Genomic DNA, 25,143 nt, shown 5'->3' on the forward strand with positions numbered 1-25,143 from the left:
GCCTCATGAGAGATGTGGAGTCCTCATCACGGGGTTGCCTGGTGATTATGGAATAAGCAGCAGACTTACAGAGACTCAGCGTCCAGGGGCACCAGGCCACCACATCCCAGACGTGAGTACCTGTGCAAAATGCATTCATTCCTCCATCTTGGACGAGTTTACTGAGCAGGTGTGACGTGCCGGGCACTAGGGGTGCTGCAGCGGAAGAGCTAAGCATTGAGGGTTTGTTTGTTTGTTTTTTGTTTTTTGAGACAGAGTTTCGCTCTTGTTGCCCAGGCTGGAGTGCAATGGCGCGATCTCGGCTCACTGCAACCGCTGCCTCCCAGGTACAAGCGATTCTCCTGTCTCGGCCTCCTAAGCAGCTCGAATTAACAGGCATGCGCCACCACGCCCCGCTAATGTTTTTGTATGTAGTAGAGATGGGGTTTCACCATGTTGGTCAGGCTGATCACCAACCCCTGACCTCAGGTGATCCACCCGCCTCAGCCTCCCAAAGTGTTGGGATTACAGGCGTGAGCCACCGCCTGGGCGGTGGGCACGCCCAGCCAGGTTTGATGGTTTTTGATAGGGATGCAGCTGGAGAAGGGTGCTGTGGAAATGCAGGCAAGATGGGGGCTTGTCCAAGAGGGAGGGAAGGACGGCCTTCCGGGAACGCCACATCTAGGCGGAGGCTGAAACCACAGGGAGGAGCATACAAGTGGTTTGAAAGCAGCGGTCAGGGCCCGGCGGTGTCTGGGGGACGCTGGAACAGTAGGAGAGCTGGGGTTCAGAGTGCACGGGGAAGTAGAGGAACTGGACGAAGTCAGGGGCCCAAACGTTCAGGTGAAGTCCCTCCACATCCACTGACCACTGGGCTATGATGGCTTTGCCTCAGCCTCTGCTTGACCATGCATCACTGAGCTTGAGCCTCACTTCCACAAAAATGCAGCTTTGAGTGTCGCTGCTATGTAATCACCCCCGTTTAATGTTGTGTGCTGGGCTTCTGTAAGTATGCAGTGTCTCTGGAAGAGGTTGGAATAACCTGCATAGAAAAGACCTTCTGAGAGCCGAGGAGCCTCTCTCTGGCATGCTGGGTACCATGGTCCTGGTTAGAGTTCAGTCCCGTTAGCTTACCTTTCTTTATTCATTACTCACCCATTCATGCATTCAATACATGGTTAGTGTCAGTGCTGCGCCAGGCTCTGGACAAACTGGCGAAACTCGTCTCTATCTCAGCCCTCCTGGAGGTTATGGCTTAGTAGGGATGGGAGACAGGATCATGAGAAATGCAGGTGCCATGGGCACAGACTCCTGCAGGAACTGGCATGAAGACATGGTCTGAGGATGGACAGGAGCCACCAGAGAAGGTGGGATGAGAGCTGGGCATAAGAGGGAGGGCATCTGCCAAGTTCTGGAAAGGAAAGAGACCCCGGCAGTCTGGGATCTGGAAGATGGGGTTCCAACCTGAGCTTCAACAGATGATGACTTAGGTCTCGGGTGAGTCAGCTGATGCTGGAGCCTCAGTTTCCTTACCTGTGAAATGTTGACAGCAATCATGGTGAGCATTGAATGGGTGACGCTCATGAAAAAGAGTCTGGGACATGGCAGGGCTCAACAAGGGTCAGGTGAATCTGAATCTAGCACTAAGTTTCCTGTGTTTTTAAAGTAAGATATCTGTAATCCCAGCACTTTGGGTGGCCGAGGGGGGTGGATTACTTCAGGTCAGAATTCAAGACCAGCCTGGCCAACATGGCAAAACCCTGTCTCTACTAAAAATACAAAAATTAGCTGGGTGTGGTGGTACAAGTCTGTAATCCCAGCTACTGGGGAGGCTGAGGCAAGAGAATTGCTTGAACCCAGGAGGTGGAGGTTGCAGTGAGCCAAGATCATGCCACTACACTCCAGCCTGGGTGACAGAGCAAGACTCTGGCTCAAAAGCAAAACAAAAAAAAAAGTAAGATGTGCAGTTGCATGATAGAGCAATGCCTATTGACTGTCAGCATTACCCATGGCTGCTGCCCTCAGCAGCCCTAAGCCACATGTCATTATCCCCATTCGATAGGTGAGGACACTGAGGTTCAGGGAGGGGAGACATCTTGCTCCTGGACACCTCAGCTGGGGAGGAGGGCAGTGGGGATCATTCTCAGGAATCTCTGACCGCCATGGGCTCTTGCTCTGTGCACCCTCAGGAGCTTAGGGTCTGGCCCAGGAGTGCTTAACCAGGGGCCGTTCTGCACTCTCGGGAACCTCTAGCAATGTCTGGAGAAATGTTTAGTTGTTACAATGCACAGAAAGTCTCTTCACAACAAATAACTAACGGGCCCTGAACATCGGTAGTGCCAAACGTGGAAAACCCTGGTCTAGCCGGGAAAGACACCCAAACAAATAATTTCAGGTCTCTGCAATGAATGCCGTGTTTGTGGTCAACATAGGCTATTGTGGGAACAGAGCGAGGGAACTTCACTAAGAACCATGGAGTTTTCTGCAAGGGAATAAATCTGCAGTGAGGCCTGGAGGACAGAAAGAGGGGGGCAGAATGACTTTTGGGAAGGGGGTGCAGCTGCAGTAAGGCTCAGGGTGCAAAACAACAAAGGCACATGGACCCTAACCCTAACCCATAGCACCTGGGTATTTCTAGGGATCAAGTCTGAGGAGGCACGTGGGGGAGGGAGGTAAGACTGGAGATGCAGACTGAGGCCTTGTATTACACCCTAAGAAGCTTGGATTTTACTCAGAGGACAACAGGGAGCCATTGAAGGATTGTGAGCAGGGAGGGGCCATCGGCAATCAGATTTACATTTTACGTAGAATAGGAGGTGCTGCAAATCTTAGCAGGCTATAGTCAAGGTGAAACAAGGAGGTTCTGGAGAAGAAGAAATCCTCGTCCCATTCCATTTGGGAAGAGCATGTTTGCCTGTCTCTCCCTTGGGCATCTTGGGGACCGACCTTTCTGGCTGACCCCACTTTTAGCATTGACCCATTTCCTAGGCAGCTGCTTGAAGTCTCTGGTTCTGTGAGCCTCACTCACTGGGGTCATCATCAGGCTCCTAATGAGTAGAAATGGAAGTGTGGCATCTTGAGGATAAAAATTGATTCTTGGTCACCGAGGGGCCTGGCGTCCACTGCTCAGATGGTGGCCACGCAGGCCTTTTTCAGGGCGGGAGAGCAATTACATCATACCAATTTAGGCCTTTTTCCAGGGGCTGGCCTGGGAGTCACTTTGCCACTCTGGTTTTTAAGCCCGGGATTAACTGGGGACTGCTGTATGTTGAAAGGGAGTCCTGAGACGAAGCTGTGTGTGCTCTCTGTTGTTCAATAGTCCATTAGGCAGGGACTTTAGAGTGGAAGTGGTCATACGAATCTCTGCAGAGAAAACTCATTAATGGGACAGTAAGTTCCAATTAGTGGCATGGCCCAAAAGCACCAAGGTGCAAAAAAACTCAGTCCTCAGCTCCTCTCCCAGAGGGGCTCCATTACCCAGCTGCCTGCTCTGTGCCGCACAAACACGGTCACAAACAACACAAATATTTGCTCAGAAAATCCATCTTTGTCATCCACGTTGTCAACTGGAAGGCAAAAAACCCTTCCAACCATTGAGAGAAAATAAAAAAGGCCACTGGCTTTCACAAGGCAATTTCCTCTGTCGGCAAGGAAAGAAAAAGCTATTTAGGTGTGGCCCAGAACCGGGGAACTCTTTCTGTCTGGGCGTGTGAAGCTGTGGGATTCCAGTTCTGGAATAAAGTGCATCATCGAAAGGGTCCATTCTGCAGCGACTGCCCCTCTCTGTTCTGCTCGGGCACCCTGAGGAAGCCCCCATGGGAAGTCTCTGTGACTCCACCCACTGAGCGGCTACAGCAGAGAGGTGGCATGGAGAGTGTTTGCCTTGGCCAAGGATGAAGATATTTCTCCCTAGGGTGGTGGATCGTGGCCTTTAACTTCAGAAGGACCTGATTTCTAGCTTTCCCTGTAGTGCTGATGAATCAGTTAACTGCTCCGAGTCTTCACATGGCCATCTTCAGAATAAAGACACTGATGACACTGATGCAGTAAAGTTCTTGGTATATTTGCAGGTGCTTGATACACACTGGCCCCCCAAGAGTGTGCTGTGGCGAAGGCGATGTGTAAACTGACATTTTTCATTCGCTTTCCCATTCATTCCATTCTCCCAAGAGCCTGCGGTGTAGGCAGGGTGTGTTTTTATTCCCATTTTAGAGATGAGGGAAGTGAGGCCCAGCAGGGGCCTCTGGTTTACTGAAGCCTTGACCCTCAGCCTTATTTTCATGACATCGCGAGGCCACCATGGTGGCTTTTGCCAGGCTCTGCAGCCTACATTGATTCTGATACAACGTGGGCTCCTGAGGGAACCCATCAACCCTTGCCTCATAGCTGTGACAGGTTTTAGGAGGCCTGCCTTCTGGAAAGTTCCAAGTAGAGAGAGAAGCAGAACCCAAATGAGAGATGCTGAACTGAACAAAACTGCACGTGAGGCAGCGTTAAGGGCGGAGGCTTTGGGCTCAGACAGATGGGGTGTGGGTCCTGTACCCACTTCCTGGACTGTTAACGGGTCTTCTGAGCCTCAGTGGCCTTGTCAGTACCGCGGGGACAGCAGGACGTACCCTGTTGGGCTGTTGAGAGGTCTAAACAAGCTCACAGTCTGCAAAGGGGACACAAGAAGCAGTTGAAATGGACCCTGTTGTTCCTGTTCTGTTTCTTTGCAAAGAGTAGCTCAGAGGACCAGACACTGGGAGTCCCTTCCTCAGGGAGGTCCGTTTCATCCACACTAGGTCACCTCCCACCTCCCTTCTCCCTTGTCACCCTGTTCATTTCCTTCAGAGCATTCATCACAATCCGCATTTTCCTTGATTATTTACTTATTCACTACACACTTTGGTCTCCCCCCACTGGACTGTAAACTCTGTGAGGGCAGAGGCTTTCTGTGTTTGGTTCTCTGCTGAGCCCCCAAAGCTTAAACCACTGTTTGTCCCTAGCACCTGCTCATTGACTGGTTGACTGCACCAATGAGCTGGCATTCTCGCCCACATGTTCTTCTGGGCTCATCAAGCTGATCTCTGCTTTCTTTCCAGAGATAGTGGCCGCACCCTCTAGGCAGCCCTTCTCTCATCTCCTCCTCAGCAGAAGGGCCTGCTGATTCTGACCAGATTCCAGAATTGGGAAGCCTGGGTTCAAATCCCGGCTCTGCTGTGTGGCATCCTCTGTAAGCCTCTTTCTCTTAGGGAGAAAGACTTTCTCCTAAGTCTCTTTAGAGACTTTTTTAGCTGGGGTGGTCAGAGCGTCTTATGGTAGAGGAGGTATTTCAGCTTGGACATGGAGAGATGGGCCAGAGGGGTCATGGCAGGGCTGAAGGAACAGATGAGAGACAAGGACTGTTTACCTATGTGCTGCATAGGTAACCACACCCCAAATTACAGAACTTAGTTAAAATACTTCCTTACTGGTTTTATGTTGCTAACTTATGAGTATATTATCGCATTGGTCCAATCTGTAACATTTGTATAAAACTTACCTTTTTTAGGTCTCCCTAAGAGAAAGAGACTTTCTTCTAAGGCTAAACCAGGAGGCTAGACTTTCTGATCCCTAAGGTCTCATCCTAGGCCTGACCATCTGTTCTACTAGAGAACACTTGGGTGTAGGTTAAAACTGGGCAACAGGTTAAAATCCATTTTCTCACGTTCAAAGGGCAGAGGTCTCTCAGCTGCAAATTGGACAAATTCTGAGACAAGATATTATGGGCTGTGTACTCGCTGGAGCAAATGCCTGTTTCAGTGGGTACGTGTGCTTCCTGTGCCTTAGATGCTATGATATAGCCATTTCTTTGCATATTTTAACTTGACTGTCTCTGTCGCACAGCCATGATAATGGACAGTGAATATTACCGTGACATTCTGAAATTATGTTTAGCGATGCAGCAGAAAAAGAAAATTAATTTCATTCATTGACAGGCTTGTCAATTTACTCATATTGACTTTTTGATGCCTCTACCACAGATAGCAAAGTTCATATACTGTAAAATACATCATTATTAAGATTGTCTTGAGCCATTCTAAGTCTTTGGGAGCTGAGAGATAGGGGGCTATTTCTTCAAATCAGATAAGTATTAAAGAATATATGATCGTGTGTGTTCATATTTATATTTTATATTAAAAACACCAAAGGCATCTTGAATAAGTCATCTTTGACTGGCTTCATTCCCCCACATCCAATCAGTTGTCGAGTCCTGTCAATTCTATTCCATCATATTCTTCAGTTCCATCCCCCTCTTTCTATCACTGCTACCTCTACTCTGGTTTAGGCTGTCATTACTTGATGCCCGGATGATTCCAACAGTTTCCCAGGAGGGCTTCTTGCCTCCAGTTTCTCTCCTTCCCAAATCTATCTTTCATCTTACATTCACAGCAATGATGGTGCCACTTTTCCACTCTAAAGCCTTCCCTGGCTCCCTTCAGATTAAAGTTCATCATCCAAGGGCCATTGTGGTCTGCCCTTTGCCTATAACCTCATCCTCCCTCCCCATTTGGAACTTGTGGGTCCACCCAGAGCTCTGCTTCTGCACCTGAATCTTGTTCAGGAACTGGTTAAAGAGAGATTCCTGGGTTCCTCTGTAGCTCCTGATTCTGGAAGGGCCTGGGAAACTGTTGAAGATCTGATGTAGTGGACCCAAGGCCTGCTGATCTGGTGAAACCCAACCAGTCCTTGCCTCTCATCTGTTCCTTCAGCCCTGCCCATGCCATGACCCCTCTGGCCCATCCCTCCATGTCCAAGCTGAAATACGTCCTCTACTGTAAGAGGCTCTGACCACCCCAGCTAAAAAAGGACCTCTTCCTTCCCTGAGCTCCCACAACCCTTACAATCTTATTGGATTACACTTTTCATCATTACCGGGATTCCCCTGGCTTCCGTTAACTCGGGGGGTCCCCAACCCCTGGGCCATGGACTGGTACTGGTGGATGCCCTGTTAGGAACCGGGCTGCAAAGCAGGAGGTGAGCAGCAGGCGATTAACGCCTGAGCTTCGCCTCCTGTCAGATCAGCGGCGGCAGAAGATTCTCATAGGAGCTGGCCAGGCGCAGTGGCTCACGCCTGTAGTCCCAGCACTTTGGGAGGCTAAGGTGGGTGGATCACAAGGTCAGGAGTTTGAGACCAGCCTGGCCAACATAGTGAAACCCTGTCTCTACTAAAAATACAAAAAATTAGCCAAGCGTGGTGGCAGGCGCCTGTAATCCCAGCTATTGGGGAGGCTGAGGCAGGAGAATTACTTGAACCTGGGAGGCAGAGGTTGCAGTGAGCCGAGATCGCGCCATTGCACTCCAGCCTGAATGACAGTTCGAGACTCCATCAAAAAAAAAAAAAAAAAAAAGATTCTCATAGAAGCACAAACCCTATTGTGAACTGTGCATGTGAGGGATCTAGCCGCGTGCTCCTTTTAAGAATCTAACTAATGCCTGATAATTTGAGGTGGAACAGTTTCATCCTGAAACCTTCCCCGCCACCCCCATCCTGCTGGTCCATGGAAGAATTGTCTTCCATGAGACTGTTCCCTGGTGCCAAAAAGGTTGAGCACCACTGCATTCACTGAAACATAAGTGGATCTTCTATCTTTCTGTTTCTTCTGATTTTCATATCTGTGGCAGAATGGCTAGGACATTTAGTGTTTCTGCTGTTAATAACAATTCACGTTCTTTTGGCACTTTACAGTATTTTCACAATATTTTCCGTTGTCTTTATTCACTTGGCCAAGATGGAGCGCCTCCTGTGGGTGAGCTGTGGTGATGCACCGTGGTGCTCGCACACTGAGAAGCCACTGTCTATTGGGTGAAACCATGGGTCAGCAGATACTTATAAAATATAGGCATTTGATGGCTGACGGTGTGATTCCCGTGTCCACCATTAAAGTTCCAATGTCTAGCACAGCGCCTGGTGCATAGCAGGTGCTCTAATGACAATATGAGTGGCTAACATGCACTAATTACTTACAGCAAAGCAAAGTGCCCCAAGTTAAAAATGAGTGGACACTTCAGGAATATCAAGAGGCTGCTCTGTCCAGCAGGGCATACAGGGGTGGAGAAGTGTGGATGGAGGGCCAGTAAGGTTCCGTGATCTGCCCAACCACCCTGAGAGACAGGCAGGTGTCACGAGCCCAGTGCATAAACCTTCATTCGGTGTGGCTCATGGAGTGACAGTGGGTAACCAGGAAAGTGGCACCAACAGGCTGAGCACCACAGGCTCTGACTTTTGGGCTGATGGACTGGACTGGACTGATGGACACTTTTCATCATCACCAGGATTCCCCTCACTCCCATGAACTGAAATGTGAGTGGATCCTCCTTCTTTCTGCTATTTGGACTAGCTTCCTGCGGGGAGCGGGGTAGCTCCCCAGGGCCAGAGAGGAGTCAGAGCCGACCTGAGCAAAGCCCCGTGGGCTTCTCTCCTATAAGCGGGGATTACAGGAAGCATCAGCCTGGGACTCAGGTGAGGCCCATGGGAGGCCTGAGAACCTTGCCTTCAATTAAACATCTGCCCTTCTTCTCTCTCTGGCCCGAGGATCAGAGCCCAGTGGGCTCCAGCCTCCCACTCCCCCACTCACAGAGGGTGTCAGAATACCTGGCATCTGTGGGGCTCCTGTCAGTTTGGAGAAAAATGGCACCTGGAAAAAGTCTCCAAGTGCAGTGCTGAAACATTGAATTGAATCCAGCAAAACTTGGCACCTGGTTTGCTAATAGTGCCACAAAATGTCATAAGAGGAGAAAGTGTCCCTGAATATGGATTAGGAGGACAGGTCATAAAAGCCCTAGTGGGGATCTAGGTAAGAGCTGCATGCTGGGTGACTGACACATGGGATGGCCGTGTCTCTGTCCCTGGTGCTGACCAACCACCCCCCTTGGGTGCTGTGCCTTCCCCTTTGGTGTTGGTGACTCCCTACCAGACGTTCCCAGGAATTTCCAGCCTGGTGATAGAGTGGCAGTGAAGGAGAGTGAGGACAGGCAGACAACTTGGTAGAGGTTGCTGGAGCAGCCTAGCCATACAAAACTGTGAGGCAGAGAAAACTGACTTTTCATGTCATTGTAGTTGTCAAGAAAGTTTTTAGTTTACTCTCCAGGAATTAAGGAGAAATGTATTTCCCTGGGTCACTCACATGCAAGGTACATTGGAATTTTAATCTTGACTCCCCGAGCCTGGTGCCAGGCCACATCAATTCATCCTTCAAGGCCCAGCCTGAGTCTTTCTAGGAAGCCTTCCCTGGCTTGTCCAGGCAGAGTTAGTCATTCTGTCCCTTATGCCCCCTCCAAATTTCACTTAAATGGTCTGTCACTTTGTGCTGTGAGACCTCACCTGACAGGAACTGAACGTTATTTATTTCTGTCTTTCAAGCACGAACCCTGGGTCTGAATAGATCAACAGCCCAGAAGATGTGTGTTGGGTGAATAACCCGCCCCCCTACCCAATACTGTCCACCTGCCCATGCCCTGGGGTCATTTTCTCCCAACCTGCTCCGACACCTGCCTTGAAGGGAACAGTCCGTGGGTATCCACTCATAACCGCCATATTGTCTGATGGCTCTGGTGCATTCATGGGGTTTCCAGGGCCCTACCCTCTAGTCTGACCTTGCAGACCTTGATCCCCGTGCATTGACAGGTGAGATGGAGATAGCCTTCACCTGACTGTACAGGGCAACTGAGGCTCACAGAGAGGAAGGGAGTTTTCTCAAGCCCCATGGCTCTGTAATGGTGGAACTGTGACTCTAATCTAAGCCTCAATTAAGCTGGTTGTTTCTGTTTTTTTTCTTTTCTTCAGGTTTTTTCTTTCTTTCGTTTTTTCTTTTTTCTTTTTTTTGAGGGAATTTCTAAACAGTCAATGTTACCTGAACCTTTGACAATGCCAATTCTACTCGGCCGTTGAAAAGGTCTCACTGCCCATATCAGGCCTCTGCCATGCTCTGGCCTCTTGATTCTTCTGCTCTGAGCTTGCCCTGTTCCCCCTATTCCACTTTTTTTTTTTTTTTTTTCTGAGAGTCTTGTCCTGTCACCCAGCCTGGAATGCAATGGCACAATCTCAGCTCACTGCAACCTCTGCCTCCCCGGTTCAAGTGATTCTCCTGCCTCAGCCTCCCGAGTAGCTGGGATTATAGGTGTGTGGCACCACGCCCAGCTAATTTTTTGTATCTTTAGTAGAGACGGAGTTTCAGCATGTTGGCCAGGCTCGTCTCAAACTCTCAACCTCATGATCTGCCCACCTCGTCCCGCCAGAGTGCTGGGATTACAGGCGTGAGCCACCGCGCCCGGCCTCCACCATATCTGTATCACACATTTACTGGGTGCCAGGAACTCACAAGAGCCCTGCACAGTAGATATTATCATCCCCATTTTATGGATGAAAACTTGAAACTCTGCAAGGATAAGTGGCTTGTGCCATGTTGCAGAGTCAATAGGTGCAGCAGAAAGGATTCAAACCCAGAGCGAGCGAGCTAGCTCCTCTGACGCCAGGTCCCCCTTGGCCTGAAATCCCTCATTATTGATGTCTAGGGAACATCTGGTCAGGTATCCAGAGCAATGAATCTGTGGGAAGGAGCCCACCCTGTGATTTATTTTCTCTGAGGTTCCCAGGGTATTTTTTTCCTCCTTTTAAAATGCAGCACTGCCATATTCCCACTTGAGGTCATTAGCCCCAGCATAGGTTAAAAACACAGTGTTTGTGTCCATCCGTCTAATTGCACAGAAACCATCAAACCCTCATTACCATCAGCCTAATTATTTTGAAATCTAGCATATTATCGTGTTCCACAATTAGGCAGATGATAAGCATTTGCCCCACCTGCCCAGGGATAGGAGGTAAGCTTGGCATGAGGGAGGTGGAGAGGAGGGGGCCGTGGGCTGCCTTGTGAGGAAGTGAGATGTCTACACTTGCAGGAGCCCACCCACCCGCTTCTGATGATTTCCCGTCCCCCGACTTGCAAAGCCACTAACAAGAGTTTCACCCTAATGAGCAGGGAGGATGGGACCTGACTGGTTGAAGGGGACAGTGTTACAGAACTGGAAACTAATTGTCATCATTCAGCTTTCTAGGCATAAATAAAATGCCTACATGGATGTAGTGAAACAGACCAGCCTACAAGGTTCCTAAGAACAGTTGTAAACCTCAGCACAAATGCTTCTGCTTGTCCGCTGGCAGGAGTTGTCCCTTCCTGCACTGTGGCCTCCCTGCCTCTGCATGCTGGTGTGTTGGTTTGGTGCTGGAAGGGGACAATCCTGGGGACTGGGGGAGGACTTTGCATGGCAGTCTGAAATGCACCTCCAAATCAGAAAACATAGAGTGAGAGAGAGGTTGATGATCAGTTCATTTAATCCCCTTGTTTTATAAATAAGGGGACTCTTCTGCTGGGGTAAGATCATTTGCCTTTGACTCAGGTACCAGATGTTGGAAAGAGAGATGGGTCAATAATGAGAAGAAAAGTTGCCATTTACTGAGCACTCACTGTGTGCCTGACCTTTTTCCAAGCGCTTTATGTGGATTTGACCCACATAATGGACGTAAGAGTCACTTGTATTCTCCCCATTTTATGGACGAGGAAGCTGAGGCACAGGGCATTTCAGCAGCATACTCAAGATTCTACAGAAAGACTAAGTAGCAGAGCCACAGTTTGAACCCAGGCAGCCTGGCCCCATGGCCAGTGCCCCCAATTATAATGTGACCCTCCCAGGTACTGCCCAACCCTACCCAAGTACCGAATAACGAGGGATGGAGTTCAGGCCACCATGCAAGCAAAGTCCTCTGCCAGCTCGTGGACTGCCCCTTGGGTCACTTCGAATACGTCGGCATAGACTTGCACTTTGCAGTGCCCCCACCCCCAACCCTGCAGCCCACAGTCAGGCTGGCAAACAGCACCGAGACATTGATAATACAGGGGGTATGTGTGTCAAGGGCACGGGGGGCCTGTGGGCAGCTTGCCCAGGCTGTGCATGGTGGCGAGGCCTGGAAGGTTTTGCAAGGGCAAGGCTTGAGCTAAATCTTGAAGGAGGTTTAGATGTTGGTCAGAAGAAGAGGCGGGGTGGAGGCAAGGCTCACAGAGCTAAATCGTGGCAGGTGGGGATGGGATGGGAATGTGCCTTGCCGGGCTGCCTGCCCTGTGCTCATTCTGCCCCAACAAGTGTCTCCTTTCTCCTTATGAGACCAGAACTGCCTTCTGAACGCCGTTGTGACTTGGCTCAGCTGGGAACAACGAGAGGACGAGATGACATCTCTTCAGGATGGTGTAGAGACGTGGGCGGAGTGTGCAGGGCTGGCGTGCAAGGGGTGGGGACACGTTGCATCCATGGTGCTGTTTGTGCAGGTAAGATGCACAGGTGACAAGGAGGAGGCTGTTTTAAAGCCAAGGCAGGCACCAGTGCCTGGATAGGACTTTATGGTCCTTGGAACGGGTTCCCCCAGACCTTTGTCTGTGTCTTGGAGAGAGGTCCTCTAGTTCCGCCTAGCCGTGGCTGCCCCAGCCACTGGGATGGAACTCTTTTCAACCACGTGGAAGAAAATCTGCCCCCAGATCTTGCTGGCGTTGCTGCTGTGTGTGACTGCAAAGAGGGCCTGGTTCTTAGCAGACCCTGAAGTGTCCTGCAAAGATTGAAAGTCCCACATTTGAGTTCATGTTTCTAACAGGTACTGGTCTAACAGGAGGAGTTAAAAGATGGGCCCTAGCTTTCCTGAGCAAGGCAGGTGAAGAGCACAAGATCATGGGAAGGGTGAGGCTGGCCCTGAGGCTTATTTCCCACCCATCAGAGAGGCCAGCAGCTCCATGGCCTCTTCTCCCCCGGAGGGGCTCAGTTGCAGGGAGTCTCTGAGCTGTGCCCCTGAGCCCTTCGCGAAGTCCTAGCTGGAAACCAGGTTCCCACAGCCTCGGGTCCCTGGGGCCCCGGGTCAGCCTGAGCTGGGTTCAGTCCCATTCTCTTCCTGCCATGAGATCTTGGGTGGCTCCCTTTCTTTGAGCCTCAACTTCTCCATCTGTGAAATTGAGACAAATAACATGACCCACTGTATTAGTTTCCCAGGCCTGCCATAACACAAGGCTGCAAAAGAGCAGCTTAAACAGCAGAAGCGTCCTGCCTCCCAGGGCTGCAGGCTGGAAGCCTGCGTCAGGGTGTGGGCAGGGCTGTGCTCCCTCTGAAGGCGTTGGGGAGGCTCCGTTCCAGGCCTCCCTCTGAGCTTCTCGTAGCTCCTTGGCTTGTGGCTGCAGATCTCTGATCTTCACAAGGTGTGTTCCCTGTGTGCCTGAATGTGTCCAGATATCCCCGTTTATTCTGACAGCGGTCCTATTGGATTAGCCCCTAGCCTAGTCGAGTAGGACCGCATCATAACTATTTACATCTGCAAGGACCTTATTTACAAATGCAGTCACATTCGCTGGCACTGGGAGTTAGGATTTTGACGTCTTTTTGGTGGGGGCACAATTCTACCGGTAACAGAAGGTAAAAATGTATGACCCCTTCCCTCAAGGAGTTCCCAGATATTGATAGAAGCAGAAAATTATAGTCAGGGGAAGGGGAAAGAAACTTCAGGAAGGTGAATACAAGCCACACAACTGATAGAAGATAGAGTAGATTCACAGGTGGGACTGTGGGGGGCAGCTCTTTCCCTAAGATCCAGAGACAGACAGTGTGACCCTGGAGCGGCTTCTGAATTTCACTTCTTGTCTTCGACTTCAGGTGGCCTCTGGGAGGGCAGTTTCCAGAGATGAATTTCCTTCCCCTTGCCTGGCCCACCAGTGCCCAGCCCCATGGGCTCTGAGGCTGACGGAGAGAGACCCGGTAGGTCACCTCGTCCCTTGTCCCTGGGAAACTTCATGTTACCAGCATGTTATCAGCATGGCTCTGAATCCTATATCCACCCTCCAGCCACACCCCGGGACACTCTGGATCGAAGCCACCCAGCGTCAGAGCTTGGACGATCAAGGTGGACCTACCCGCTCAGAAAGACAGTGGGGCTTCCATCAAGGGAGACCTCAACGACCTTCCTCTGAAAAGAAAAATGTCCTTGCAAGTAGGTAAATAAAAAAAAGAAAAACAAAAAAAAGATTTTCATTTCAAAATAATCTTCATTACCTGAGGATTGCAAGAATTGTCATTTCAGTTATGCTGACGTCTATTCTTAGAAGGAGGTATAATGGCTTTCCCCTTCCAAGCTGGAGTGACTGTCATTATGTGTGGGATGTACTCCATTGCTTAACTCCCTGCCATTAGAAACGTTTAGTGGAGACACTGGCTGATTTTTCTTTCTCTTTTGCTTCGCTCAACCCTCCAACTCCTCTTCTTCCAGCACAAAAGCACAAGAAGCAGCAGAAAATGCATATGGGCTTTCGAGGCAGGGAATCCTGGGTTCAAACGGCAGCTCTCAACTCACTTGCCGAGAGACCCTGGGGATTTTGGCAGCTGTAAGCGGGGATGATCGTGTGATCTGATGGCAGTGTTAAATCACTAAGGAGACAAATATGAAAAGTGCCCAGGAGTGTGTCTAGCACATAGTGAGGGCTTGTAATGGCAGCGAGTGCTTTTCACAAGGCAAACCACATCCTGTTTCGTACCTGACTTTGTTGTTCTCTTGGACATCGTGCAGTGGTTGACTGTAGACTCCGGAGCTAGTCCCTGGGTCTGTATCCTGACATACCAACTGCGTGGATTGGGAAACTTGCTTAGGCTCTCTTGTCTCAGTTTTCTCATCTGTAAAATGGGGATTAAAAACTCCACCCACTTAGTAGAGCTGTGATGAGAATCCAGTGAGCTTCTGAGTGTAAATTGCTTGGAATGGGATCTGGCCCAGAGTGAGTACTTGTTTTGGTCCATGTGGGCCCTGCTATGACAAAATATCATAGGCTGGGTGACTTATACACAACAGGCGTTTACTTCTCACAGTTCAGGAGGCTGGAAAGTCCAAGGTCAAGGCACTGGCAAACTTGGTGTCTGGTGAGGTCCTGCTTCCCAGTTCATACATAGACAGCACCTTCTTGCTGTGTCCCATGGTGGAAGAGGCAAGCTAGTTCTCTGGGGTCTTTTATAAGGGCACTGATTCCAGTCTTGAGGGCTCTACCTTCAAGACCTAATCACTTCACAAAGATTCCACCTGCTAATGCCACCTTGTGAGTTAGGATTTCAACATATGGATTTTGGGAGGATACAGGCATCAGACCATAGCCATGCTGTATATAAAGTGTTAACTGGTATGAACTCCAGGACACTGCAAATAATTGATGTCATGCTCCTATGTTAATGCCTAAACTAGAGACTTTTATGCCTGGGGATTCAGTCAAGTGGAGACCTGGTCAAAACTAACTGAGGCATATAGGGGCTTGGTGTAAACACAGTGGCCTCTTGTGACATTTAGCTGCCACTATTCTTCTCTCATTCATTCAGTTGAGGGCCTGCTGTTTGCCAGGTGCTATGCAAAATTTAAAAATAAAATGAACTTGCTCCTTTCCCACATGGCACTTACAATCTATTGAGTAGCAATAGATGGCAAACAAACTGGTATCACATTTAAAATGTGGTAACTGTTATGTTTCGAGAAGGGAGAGGAGAAAATGGAATGAGGGCCTAATTAGTTTGGTTAGGGATGGCCACACCTCTGCAGGAAGGCCATACCTGCAAATTAAATTTGCAGCAGGAAGCAGAACCAGCTACAGGGGATGCAGGAATGGGGACGATGTCCAAAGCTGTGGGAAGAGCCTGCCAAGGCCCTGAGGTGGGAAAGAGCTTGGCAGGCCAGTGTCAGGGTTGGGGAGAGTGGCTTGATATGTCCTTGGAGAGTCCAGCAGGGGCCACATCATATCTGGTTTTGTGTATCCTTCGTGTCTGATTAGGGCACAGCACATTTACTATGATGATCTGTAAGGGAGAGAAAGATCAGAAAGTACTTTGCCACGTGGGTCAACTTGCTGGCATTCCAGGCGGCTCTGCAGTCCCATTCTCTAGGTGAGAAGAGAGGCATCAGGGTGGAAGAGGCTTGTTAAACTGGAGCAGAGAGATTTTGAAGGAAGAGTTAGAGAAGGTAAACTGGTGGTCAGTTCCCCAGATTCTCATCGTGCTGGAAACTTGTTTTCTTTTTTTTTTTAACTCTAATTTTTATTGTTGTGATACATACATGGAGTTTAAAATCAAATTGTTCTATATGGCTTATAGTGAAAAACACAAGCCCTGTGTCTGAACTTCCTTCTCTTGATTCCTGATCCACAAAGCAAACACTTTCAACTATTCTGATAGTTTCTTCTGATATTTATCTCTCCAGTTCCAAAAACATGCTATATACTCTCTCTCTCACACACACACACTCTCTCTAGATCTATAGATGTATCTATAGAGAGAGATCTAGAAAGATCTAGAGGGAGAATGAGAGAGAATATATAGCATGCTTTTGGAACTGGAGAGGTATATATATATAATTTATACTGTATGTATTTTTTATATGTAAAATAAATCTCTTTATATATAACAAATCTCTTGATAGATAATAAATCTATGTACATATTTTGGGGTATTGGTGTGGTTTGGCTGTGTCCTCACCCAAATCTTATCTTGAATTGTAGTTCCTATAAGCTCCACGTGTAGTGGGTGGGACCTGGTGGAAGATAATTGAATCATAGGGGCAGCTTCCCCTATGCTATTATTCTTGTGATAGTGAGTACATTCTCACGAGATCTGTTGGTTTATAAGGGACTTCTGCATTTGCTCATCTCTCATTCTTCTCCTTCTTGTCGCCATGTGAAGAAGGATATGTTTGCTCTCCCTTCCACCATGATCGTAAGTTTCCAGAAGCTTCCCCAGCCCTGTAGAACTGTGAGTCAATTAAACCTCTTCTTAAAAATAACTTATCCAGACATGGGCAGTTCTTTTTAGCAGCACGAGAATGGGCTAATACAGGTATATATGTATATATACCTAATATATATATTTATAAATAGATAGATATGTAAAAATCACTATCTATTATCTATCTATCTATCTGATTGGTTCTGATTCTCTGAACAATGCTGACTGATACACTAGGTATGTGACTTTGTGTAAGCTACTTAATAATTTTGTCCTTTAGTTTCTTCATCGGTGTAGTCCATTTTCACACAGTTGTAAAGAACTACTTGAGACTGGGCAATTTATAAAGAAAAGAGGTTTAATCGACTCACAGTTCTGCATGGCTAGGGAGACCTCAGGAAACTTACAATCATGGCGGAAGACAAAGGGGAAGCAAGGCATGTCTCATACGGTGGCAGACGAGAGAGAGAGAGCAAGGAAGTGCCACACTTTAAAACCATCAGCTCTTGTGAGAACTCACTTCCTATCACGAGAACAACATGGGGGAAACTGCCCCCATGATCCAGTCATCTCCCACCAGGTCCCTCCCTTGACACATGGGGATTATGATTCGAGATGAGATTTGGGTGGGCACACAGAGCCAAACCATATCAATTGCTGAAGTGGCTCTAATTGAATTTATCTCAGGGACCATCAAATTAGACGATGCCCATTAAACACTCAGCATAGTACCTGGCACATAGAAACAATTAAGTAAGAAAATTTTAATAGTCATTACCATATTTTCTCATATCTAAGGTATCATCTATTGTTAGCTGTGTTGCTTATTTTACGCACCAAGAAAGAAAACATTTCTGCCACTTAATTGTAAGAATATGTCAGCTCTCAGATGCATTCTGATTTCCAAAGATGCTAAACTAAATAAGTAATTTAGAATATAATAATCTCATTACTGTTCTTATGGGCTGCAGCATACAACCTCTGTGGCCTCTACTGAATTATTTGTATAATAGTAATAATGCAAATTGTTTGGAATGGAGTGAGATGGTTCGTGTGGGTGATTTAGTTATTTTCTCCATGTCTAACTGTGGTCTTGAGTGCAAAGGACAAGAAGGGACAGGGCAACACTTACCAAACTGGTGGGATTAATACAAGCCCATTTGATGTATGGAGAAACACAGGCTAACTGCGGTTAAGTAGCTTGTCCAAGGTAATATAATCCTAAGTGCTGGAGCTATTAGTTTAACCCAGGCACATCAGAATTTAAGTCATTCTTCAAAAAGGAAAGTCCTTTTCATTTGGCCAAACATCCTGGCTCCATGCAACCTGCTCAGTCACTTTGCCTTTTCTTGTCTCCATAAGCCAATACCCTGGGTCTGCTTCCATCCTGCTTTTCTGTCAAGGCCCCTCTGGGCTCTGCCTGTGTTTGGAGGACCCCAGGCTCAACACAGCTGGTTTTGCCACCTATTCTTTGTATGGCTCAGGGCAAGCCCCGGTGCTCTCTTCAAAGGACCCAACCGTAGTCCTTGGTGTGTACAGTTTCTGTAAGGACTTAATCATATCAAAGGCAGGATTTTCTAAGAGGGGAACTGAACTTGTTTCTGGTCCACTGTGTGATTTTGGGCAAGTCGTGAAACTCTCAGAAGCCACAGCTTCCTTCTCTGAAGTTCCCTGCACACTGTTTAATGAAGTAAACAAAACAAAGGGGAGATGGTTCCTTGTTGGGTGGAAGTGCCAGGCAACTACCAGGAACCATTGCTTTTGGGGGACGTGGGGACTTCAGGCTTAGCTCTGTTCCTGCCTCATTTAGTTGGTTATGAGGCTCCTGGCTGCTGACCCTGAGAGGGCCCAATTTGGAAGGAAAGGATTTATAGGAGCAATAAGTCAGTCCCCTAGGCACTGGGCTGACATTGCATTTTACTGTAGGGAGACACAAGAATCCAGGCGAGAGCTGAAGATTCTCCTAGAACCTAGAACAGAGCTCCTTAGAATACCTCAGAAGTCCTGTTGTGAATGCCTCAGCTGTCAGTGTCCAGGGCAGTAAGAAGAATAATCATGATAACGACAAGACTGGCGATGGTCATGTGTGTTTCCTGGGTGCTAAGCACTGTGCTTAGTGCTTCCATTACAGTGATCCACTCATTTACTTTTCAAAGCAGCCTGCGAGCAAGGTGCCAGTGTTGTCTCATGCACAGATGGGTAGAGAGCTGCTGCAACTCCTCATCAGGATGTCCAGCTCCTGCTCAGCAGAACTGGCATTTAAAGGCAAGTGTGCCTGAATTTCTGATCACCAGGTGATTCTGTCTTTTACTTCTAGTCTATTTTATGTATTTATTTATTTTATATCAGAATGCACTCAAGGATTATAATTTATTTTATTCAGTGGGTTGTAATCCGTTATGATTATTATATACTTCATTGCTCAACAGTCCCAGATTTAGCCAGTGGGAACTCTTTCACACTGGCATCTATATCTTTGAACGTCTTTCCATCATCCTTTGAGTGCTTTCTTATTTTTTTGGCACAAAAAATATTCCTGGCTCATCTTATATTTTTTCTTGCCCAAGCCCTGAGGTCAGCCATTTTTCTATGGAACCTTGGTTCGTTTTAGTGCAGAATGGTATTTAGAAGCCAAGATCTACACGTGATTATTTCTAAGTACTTCATGGGAAATTGAGAGACCACAACCCTTTCTGGTGTTGTCAGCCCTCAGTGCAGTGTCATTTTAACTCTGTCACCAGAAAAATCCCCCAACGGAGCCATGGGGCCCCAAGACCCCCTTATTCCCTTGATACTCACTTTTTCCTGCTCAGGAGTCACCAGAGTGTCTGGGCAAATGTTTGTCATTCTCTACTTACCCTAGACATTCTGGAAGGGAATGGGGAGGCAGAGATTCCTGAAGAATATCTGGGTTCTGACATCCTCTGGTTTGGAATGTTTTGCTGCCAACTCATTTCCTCCCCACCCCTTCCCCTCTTCTTAGAGGACCTAAGCTTTCTGGATATCCTAGTCCCTGGCCCACAGCAGTGAACAAGGCAGTCAAAATCTTTGCCCTGGTATGGCAGTAAGAAAGACAATACACAAGTAATGAATGAACAAATATTACAAATAGAGATACATGCTAGGAGGAGAAAGGGTGGGGCCCCTGATGCAGAAGAATCGGGGAGGTGGTGATGGTGACGGTGCTTCATTTGGAGAAGGGTCCAGGAAAACCTTCAAAGAGGAGACCTGCAAGAGGAGAAGGAGCTGGTCACGGGAAAAGTGAAGGAAGAGTGTTACCAGCAGAGGGAAGGGGATGTGGGAATGCCCAGAGGCAGGGAAGAGCTTGGTGTGTTCCAGCAACTGACAGGAAGCTAGGAGGCCGGCATGGTGGGTAAGGGGAAGGGAGGCACGGGAGGAGGCTGGGGCCAGGGCCGATTACACTGGACTTAAAAGCCACAGCAAAGGCTTGGATTTGGACAGTGCTGAAGCTCCGAGAACTGGGAAGCACATCTGGTAATTGAAAAGATGAAAAAAGTAATAATAAAGTGCTCACTCACAGGCAGCCGTGATGAAGGAAATGGATGGTGGCCAGGCAGGCCATATGCACTTGGCTAACAGAATTAATCATGTTCGGTACGGCACAAAACAAGAACGACAAGCACAATAAAACATTTAAAGACGAGAGTGGATTTTAATTTTAGGAGTAGTCTAAAACAATATGATAATGATGATAGCCAACTTGGCCCTGTGAATGTAAAATCCAAATAGGACACAAATTAAAGTCATAAATAATATTTAATTTGCTATACCAATGCATTCTCAAAAGTCATATTGATGAAAAAAGTTATTAGAATGAATCAAATGAAGACTCTTGTATGTCTGGAATATTTAGTGGACTGGAGAAATGCTAGCAGAAAAAAAAATCCATAACACGATGTATGAGTTGGAAATTGGATGAGAACATTATGATTTTCAACTTGCATTTATCGAGCAAACCACAGACTGTATTTCCAGGGCCATTTAGCTAGATTAGAACAAATAAGAAAAGACCAATTTTTAAGAACTTGTGATTAATGACATGCAATTCTTTTAAAGTAGTTTTGTAAATACTCTATCCCGAAGATATGTTGTGCTCTCATCTGTTACTGAGCCTCGAGCTACGGGGCTTGAGGGACCTTGTTTTGCTGTCACTGATGGTTTCTCCATGCATTGTACTTTTATGAACTGGGATCTTAAATTCAGTGAGCGTACCTTGTACATTGGATGTGCAGAACTGGGAGAGGCAATGAGTGGTGCCAAAAACTATATATGTATCTAGAGAGAGGCGGATTGTGGAAAAAACAGCTATTAATTTGCAGAATATTAAGTATGATTATGGGGAGTGTTAAGGCAGGCTCCTGTAAGTAAAGAGAAGAATGGCTAAATGCAGAGAGCAGGAGAGAACAAGAAATGCAAAAGGAAAGAGTGATTACCAATGTGAGTGAAAAACACAACATGACTAAGAGTGTCGGTGTGGAGGAGGGGGACCACCGATCTGGAGCAACATGTCCACCTGAGCAGGTAATGCTGCTTTATAAACTTTATAAAAAAACTTTATAAAAGACAAGCAGGCCAGGCGTGGTGGCTCACACCTGTAATCCCAGCACTTTGGGAGGCCGAGGTGGGCAGATCACGAGGTCGGGAGATTGAGACCATCCTGGCTAACACAGTGAAACTAAAAATACAAAAAGTTAGCCGGGCGTGGTGGCACGTGCCTGTAGTTCAAGCTACTGGGGAAGCTGAGGCAGGAGAATCGCTTGAACCTGGGAGGCGGAGGTTGCAGTGAGTTGGGATCGCATCACTGCACTCCAGCCTGGGTGAAAAAACGAGACTCCGTCTCAAAAAAAAAAAAAAAAAAAGACAACCAGCGAATGGAACACAAGGGTTTTCCTAAAAACATATTGTGTTCCCTTTCTATACGTGGAACAATGGTGTTCTGTAATTAATGCTGGGACATGACAGTTCCAACTGTGTCATTGAATGAGCTTCCCCTGACCCCAAACAAAAAGGATCCCGAAGCTTTGTGTAAATTTAAACTAAGCCCGTGGTGTTGCCAACCCAAGGAGACATGACTGTGTCTTTGCAGAGTTCATTGGTCAAGAATGAAAAACAAAGGTGAATGGCATCCACTTTTCATCTCCAAAGAAAACGTGTTAGGTAATGGCCCATTGGAGGTCATGAGCTCTCACCAGACTCTTTTCTCTAGAGGGATAGCTTAGGGTGGCTGTGTTCCTTCTCCTTGCTTCCTCATGCCATTGAAAATGGGTGCTGGTCCAGCTTTCTCGGCTGATGTTCCAAATGAGTCCTGCTCTTGCCCATCTCCAGTCTTCATTCAGGGGCCAATCAATCACCCAGTGCTGAGCTCCCCACCACGAGATGCCTCCATTCTGGCTCCTCTTCAGCTCCCTGGTGATGCCTGTCCTGGTCATTTCTCACCTGCATGACGGAAATCGCCTCCTTGCTGGTCTCTGACTTTCTCTCCTCCTCTCATCCATCTTCCACTCAGCAGCCTGAGTGATCTTTCTGAATTGCAAATCAGATCCCATCAGTGTCCTCTTTAAAAGTCTTTTAATGGCTCCCTAGGGTGGTGTTTTTCAACCTTTAAAAAAAAATCCCATGTGCTGGTTTGATAAATAATGGTAATAGCTCCTATTTATCAATAGCCACCGTTACTATTTATCAAGCACTTCCCGTGTGCCAGGCCCTGTGCTTGTGATAATTCGTGTAACCCTGACCGGAACATGCACATGTCTCCTGTTTTACAGGTGAGGACACAGCTTTAGAGGGAGACGTGTCTTGCTGGAGGTGAGGTCACACAGCTGGCCAAAACCCAGGTCTGATTGGCACCTAAGGGGAGGCTGCCAAACGTGATGTGAGGTGGCCTCTCTATTGCATGCTTCCACACACCCCTTTTATAGTTTGCTATTTCTCCAGGGCCCAGAGTCTCCCTCAAGGTGATGAGGCCTCACCCCTCTGCCCACACATAGATTGCACTCCCTTTTGGAACCATCACCCAGTGTCTGTGGGATAGACTCCAGGACTCTTCTGGTGACCTACAAGGCTTCTGCTGGCCTCTCTCTGTCTCCCCTTCTATGCATCCACTCTACTTATCTTGGTCCCGCCTCTCTGCTTTGGGTTTGCTTCCCCTGCCTCTTCGGATTCTAGCTCATTCTTGAGACTCAACATAAGCATCACCTCCTCCAGGAAGCCGTTAATGCCCCAGGCTGGATCAGGGGCCCCGCCTGAATGTTCCTGCTGCATCAGGTACCTCTGCCCTCGATCACGCTCTAGCCAGGTATGTTTCTCCTTTTTCACCTCCTCCAGACTGTGAGTCTATTCATTCATTTGTTAATGTATTCATTTAAGAAATATTTACTGAGTGCCTACTATGTGATAAGCATTGTGCTGGGTACTGCAGATGCTGTAGTGACAAGAACAGACAAGATTCGTATTCTCATGGAAATTACATTTGTAACAAGATGTTGGAATGGAAATTTTGGGCAAGATCCAGGATGAAGTTGGGTACTACATCCCAAAGACGCGGACATGAGGGCCTTGTTCTCAGTGGGGGAGGGGATGCTCTACTTTGAAATGTACATGCATGGCTTTGGAGTCAGATGGCCTGGCCTCCAAGCTCAACTCTGGTGCTTAACTTGCTGTGTGCCCTCTGGCAGGTTACATTGCTTCTCTGAGCTGAAAAACAAGTTCACTGATTCAGACCCCACAGAGTTTTGGTTGGGATTAAAAATGTGGGTGATCACCTGGCATTTGGCTGGTATTCAGCTGATGAAAGACCCTTCACTATCCTCTCTTTACCCCACCACAGTTGTTCAGCGAGTCCTGCATCTCCAGTTTGGTTTGGAGGTAGCAGGTGCTCCTGGGGCATTCCTGAATCCCAGCCCCCTGGACCTGCCTCTTTTGGACCTCTCCTTCCTTGGGGGATCTGAGACACCTTTGAGGACAGGGGCAGTGATTTGCACATCTGCCGTCAATGTATTTGATGGCCTAGTTCCACTCACCGCTTCCAAAACTGTGTTTTTATTCTTCTCCTAAATTACTAATAACATGAGAATTGAAGAATCTAGATGTTTAAAATCTGTTAAAAACTAAACAAAACCTAGGAGCAACCAAGATGTCTTTCGATAAGTGAGTGAATAAACAAATGTGGTACAGCTATACAATGGAATATTATTTAGAGATAAGAAATGAACTGTCAGCTCACAAAAGGACATGGAGAAACTTCCAGTCCACATTGCTGAATGAAAGAAGCCAGTTTGAAAAGGCTAGTTAGTGTATGATTCCAACCATATAACATTCTGAAAAAGGCAAAATTATGGAGATGGTAGAAAGATGGGTGGTAGCTAAGAATTGGGAGGAAGTGCAGAGGGATGAAAAGGTGGAGTTCAGGGGCTTTTGAGGGCAGTGAAGCTATTCTGTACACCACTGTAATGCTGGATACATGCCATTTGCCAAAATCCATGGAATGTATGACACAGATGGTTAACCCCAATCTAAAGTAAGGACTTTCATTATTAATAAGGTGTCAGTATTGGTTGATCAGTTGCAACAAGTGCAATGGCAACACTCATGCAAAATGTTGACAGTGGGGGAAGCTGTGAATGTGAGGGCAAGGGGAAGACACAAGAAGCCTCTGTATTTTACACTCACATTTTCTGCAAACATAAAACTGCTTTAGAAAATAGTCTAAATAAAATAAAATAAAATAAATAAAGTTGATTCCTTTGAAGAGCACAAATCTCATGCACCCAGGCACCAGGGGTTCTCCTCTGGGATTTCAGGCTGCAGGTTTTGTGCTGTAGAGGAAGGAGTCCAGCTGTGGGCTGGGCTACACCCTCCTCACATACGTTTGTGGCCAGAGCCCAAACCTCTGGGACTGGTCCCAGCACAGGCCGTAATCACCTGTGGAAAGTTGAGAGCAGTGCTGTCCCACAGAAACATACAGTGAGCCACATGTGTAGGAGGTTTTTTAGTAGCCAGGTAAAAAGGAACAGGAGAAATAAACTTTAATACTATAATTTAACCCAATTATCCAAAATATTATCATTTCAACATGTAATTCATATAAAAATTACTAGTGAGGTATTTTGCATTCTTTTTTTTCCACACTAAGTCTTTGAAAGCTGGCGAGTGCTTAAGACTCATCTCAATTCAGACTCAATTCAGGCTGTGTTTCCAGTGCTCAGTAGCCTCCTGGAGTCTGTGGTCACTTCAGTGGACAGCACAGGTTCAGATGGTCACTGGGCCATGTGGGGAACCAGGGGGTTGTTCAGGGAGGCTCCTCCCCACCATCTCCTTCCCTCCTTTGTTCCTTCCCGTGTCGAGGGT

At 47.5% G+C, this 25,143-nt stretch overlaps 1 protein-coding gene across 1 annotated transcript; it reads left to right on the forward strand.

Moving 5' to 3' along the window:
- Positions 1–24,633, forward strand: LOC109023152 (uncharacterized). Its single transcript, XM_063698175.1, has 6 exons — positions 1–112; positions 12,165–12,320; positions 13,684–13,785; positions 13,873–14,017; positions 22,563–22,602; positions 23,002–24,633. The coding sequence occupies exons 2-6, from the start codon at positions 12,222–12,224 to the stop codon at positions 23,126–23,128; spliced, it is 513 nt and encodes a 170-aa protein (XP_063554245.1). The 5' UTR covers positions 1–112; positions 12,165–12,221; the 3' UTR covers positions 23,129–24,633.
- The last annotated feature ends 510 nt before the right edge of the window (positions 24,634–25,143 follow it).

The sequence above is a fragment of the Gorilla gorilla genome, chromosome 15, assembly GCF_029281585.2.
Source record: "Gorilla gorilla gorilla isolate KB3781 chromosome 15, NHGRI_mGorGor1-v2.1_pri, whole genome shotgun sequence".
Classification (NCBI taxonomy): Eukaryota; Metazoa; Chordata; class Mammalia; order Primates; family Hominidae; genus Gorilla; species Gorilla gorilla.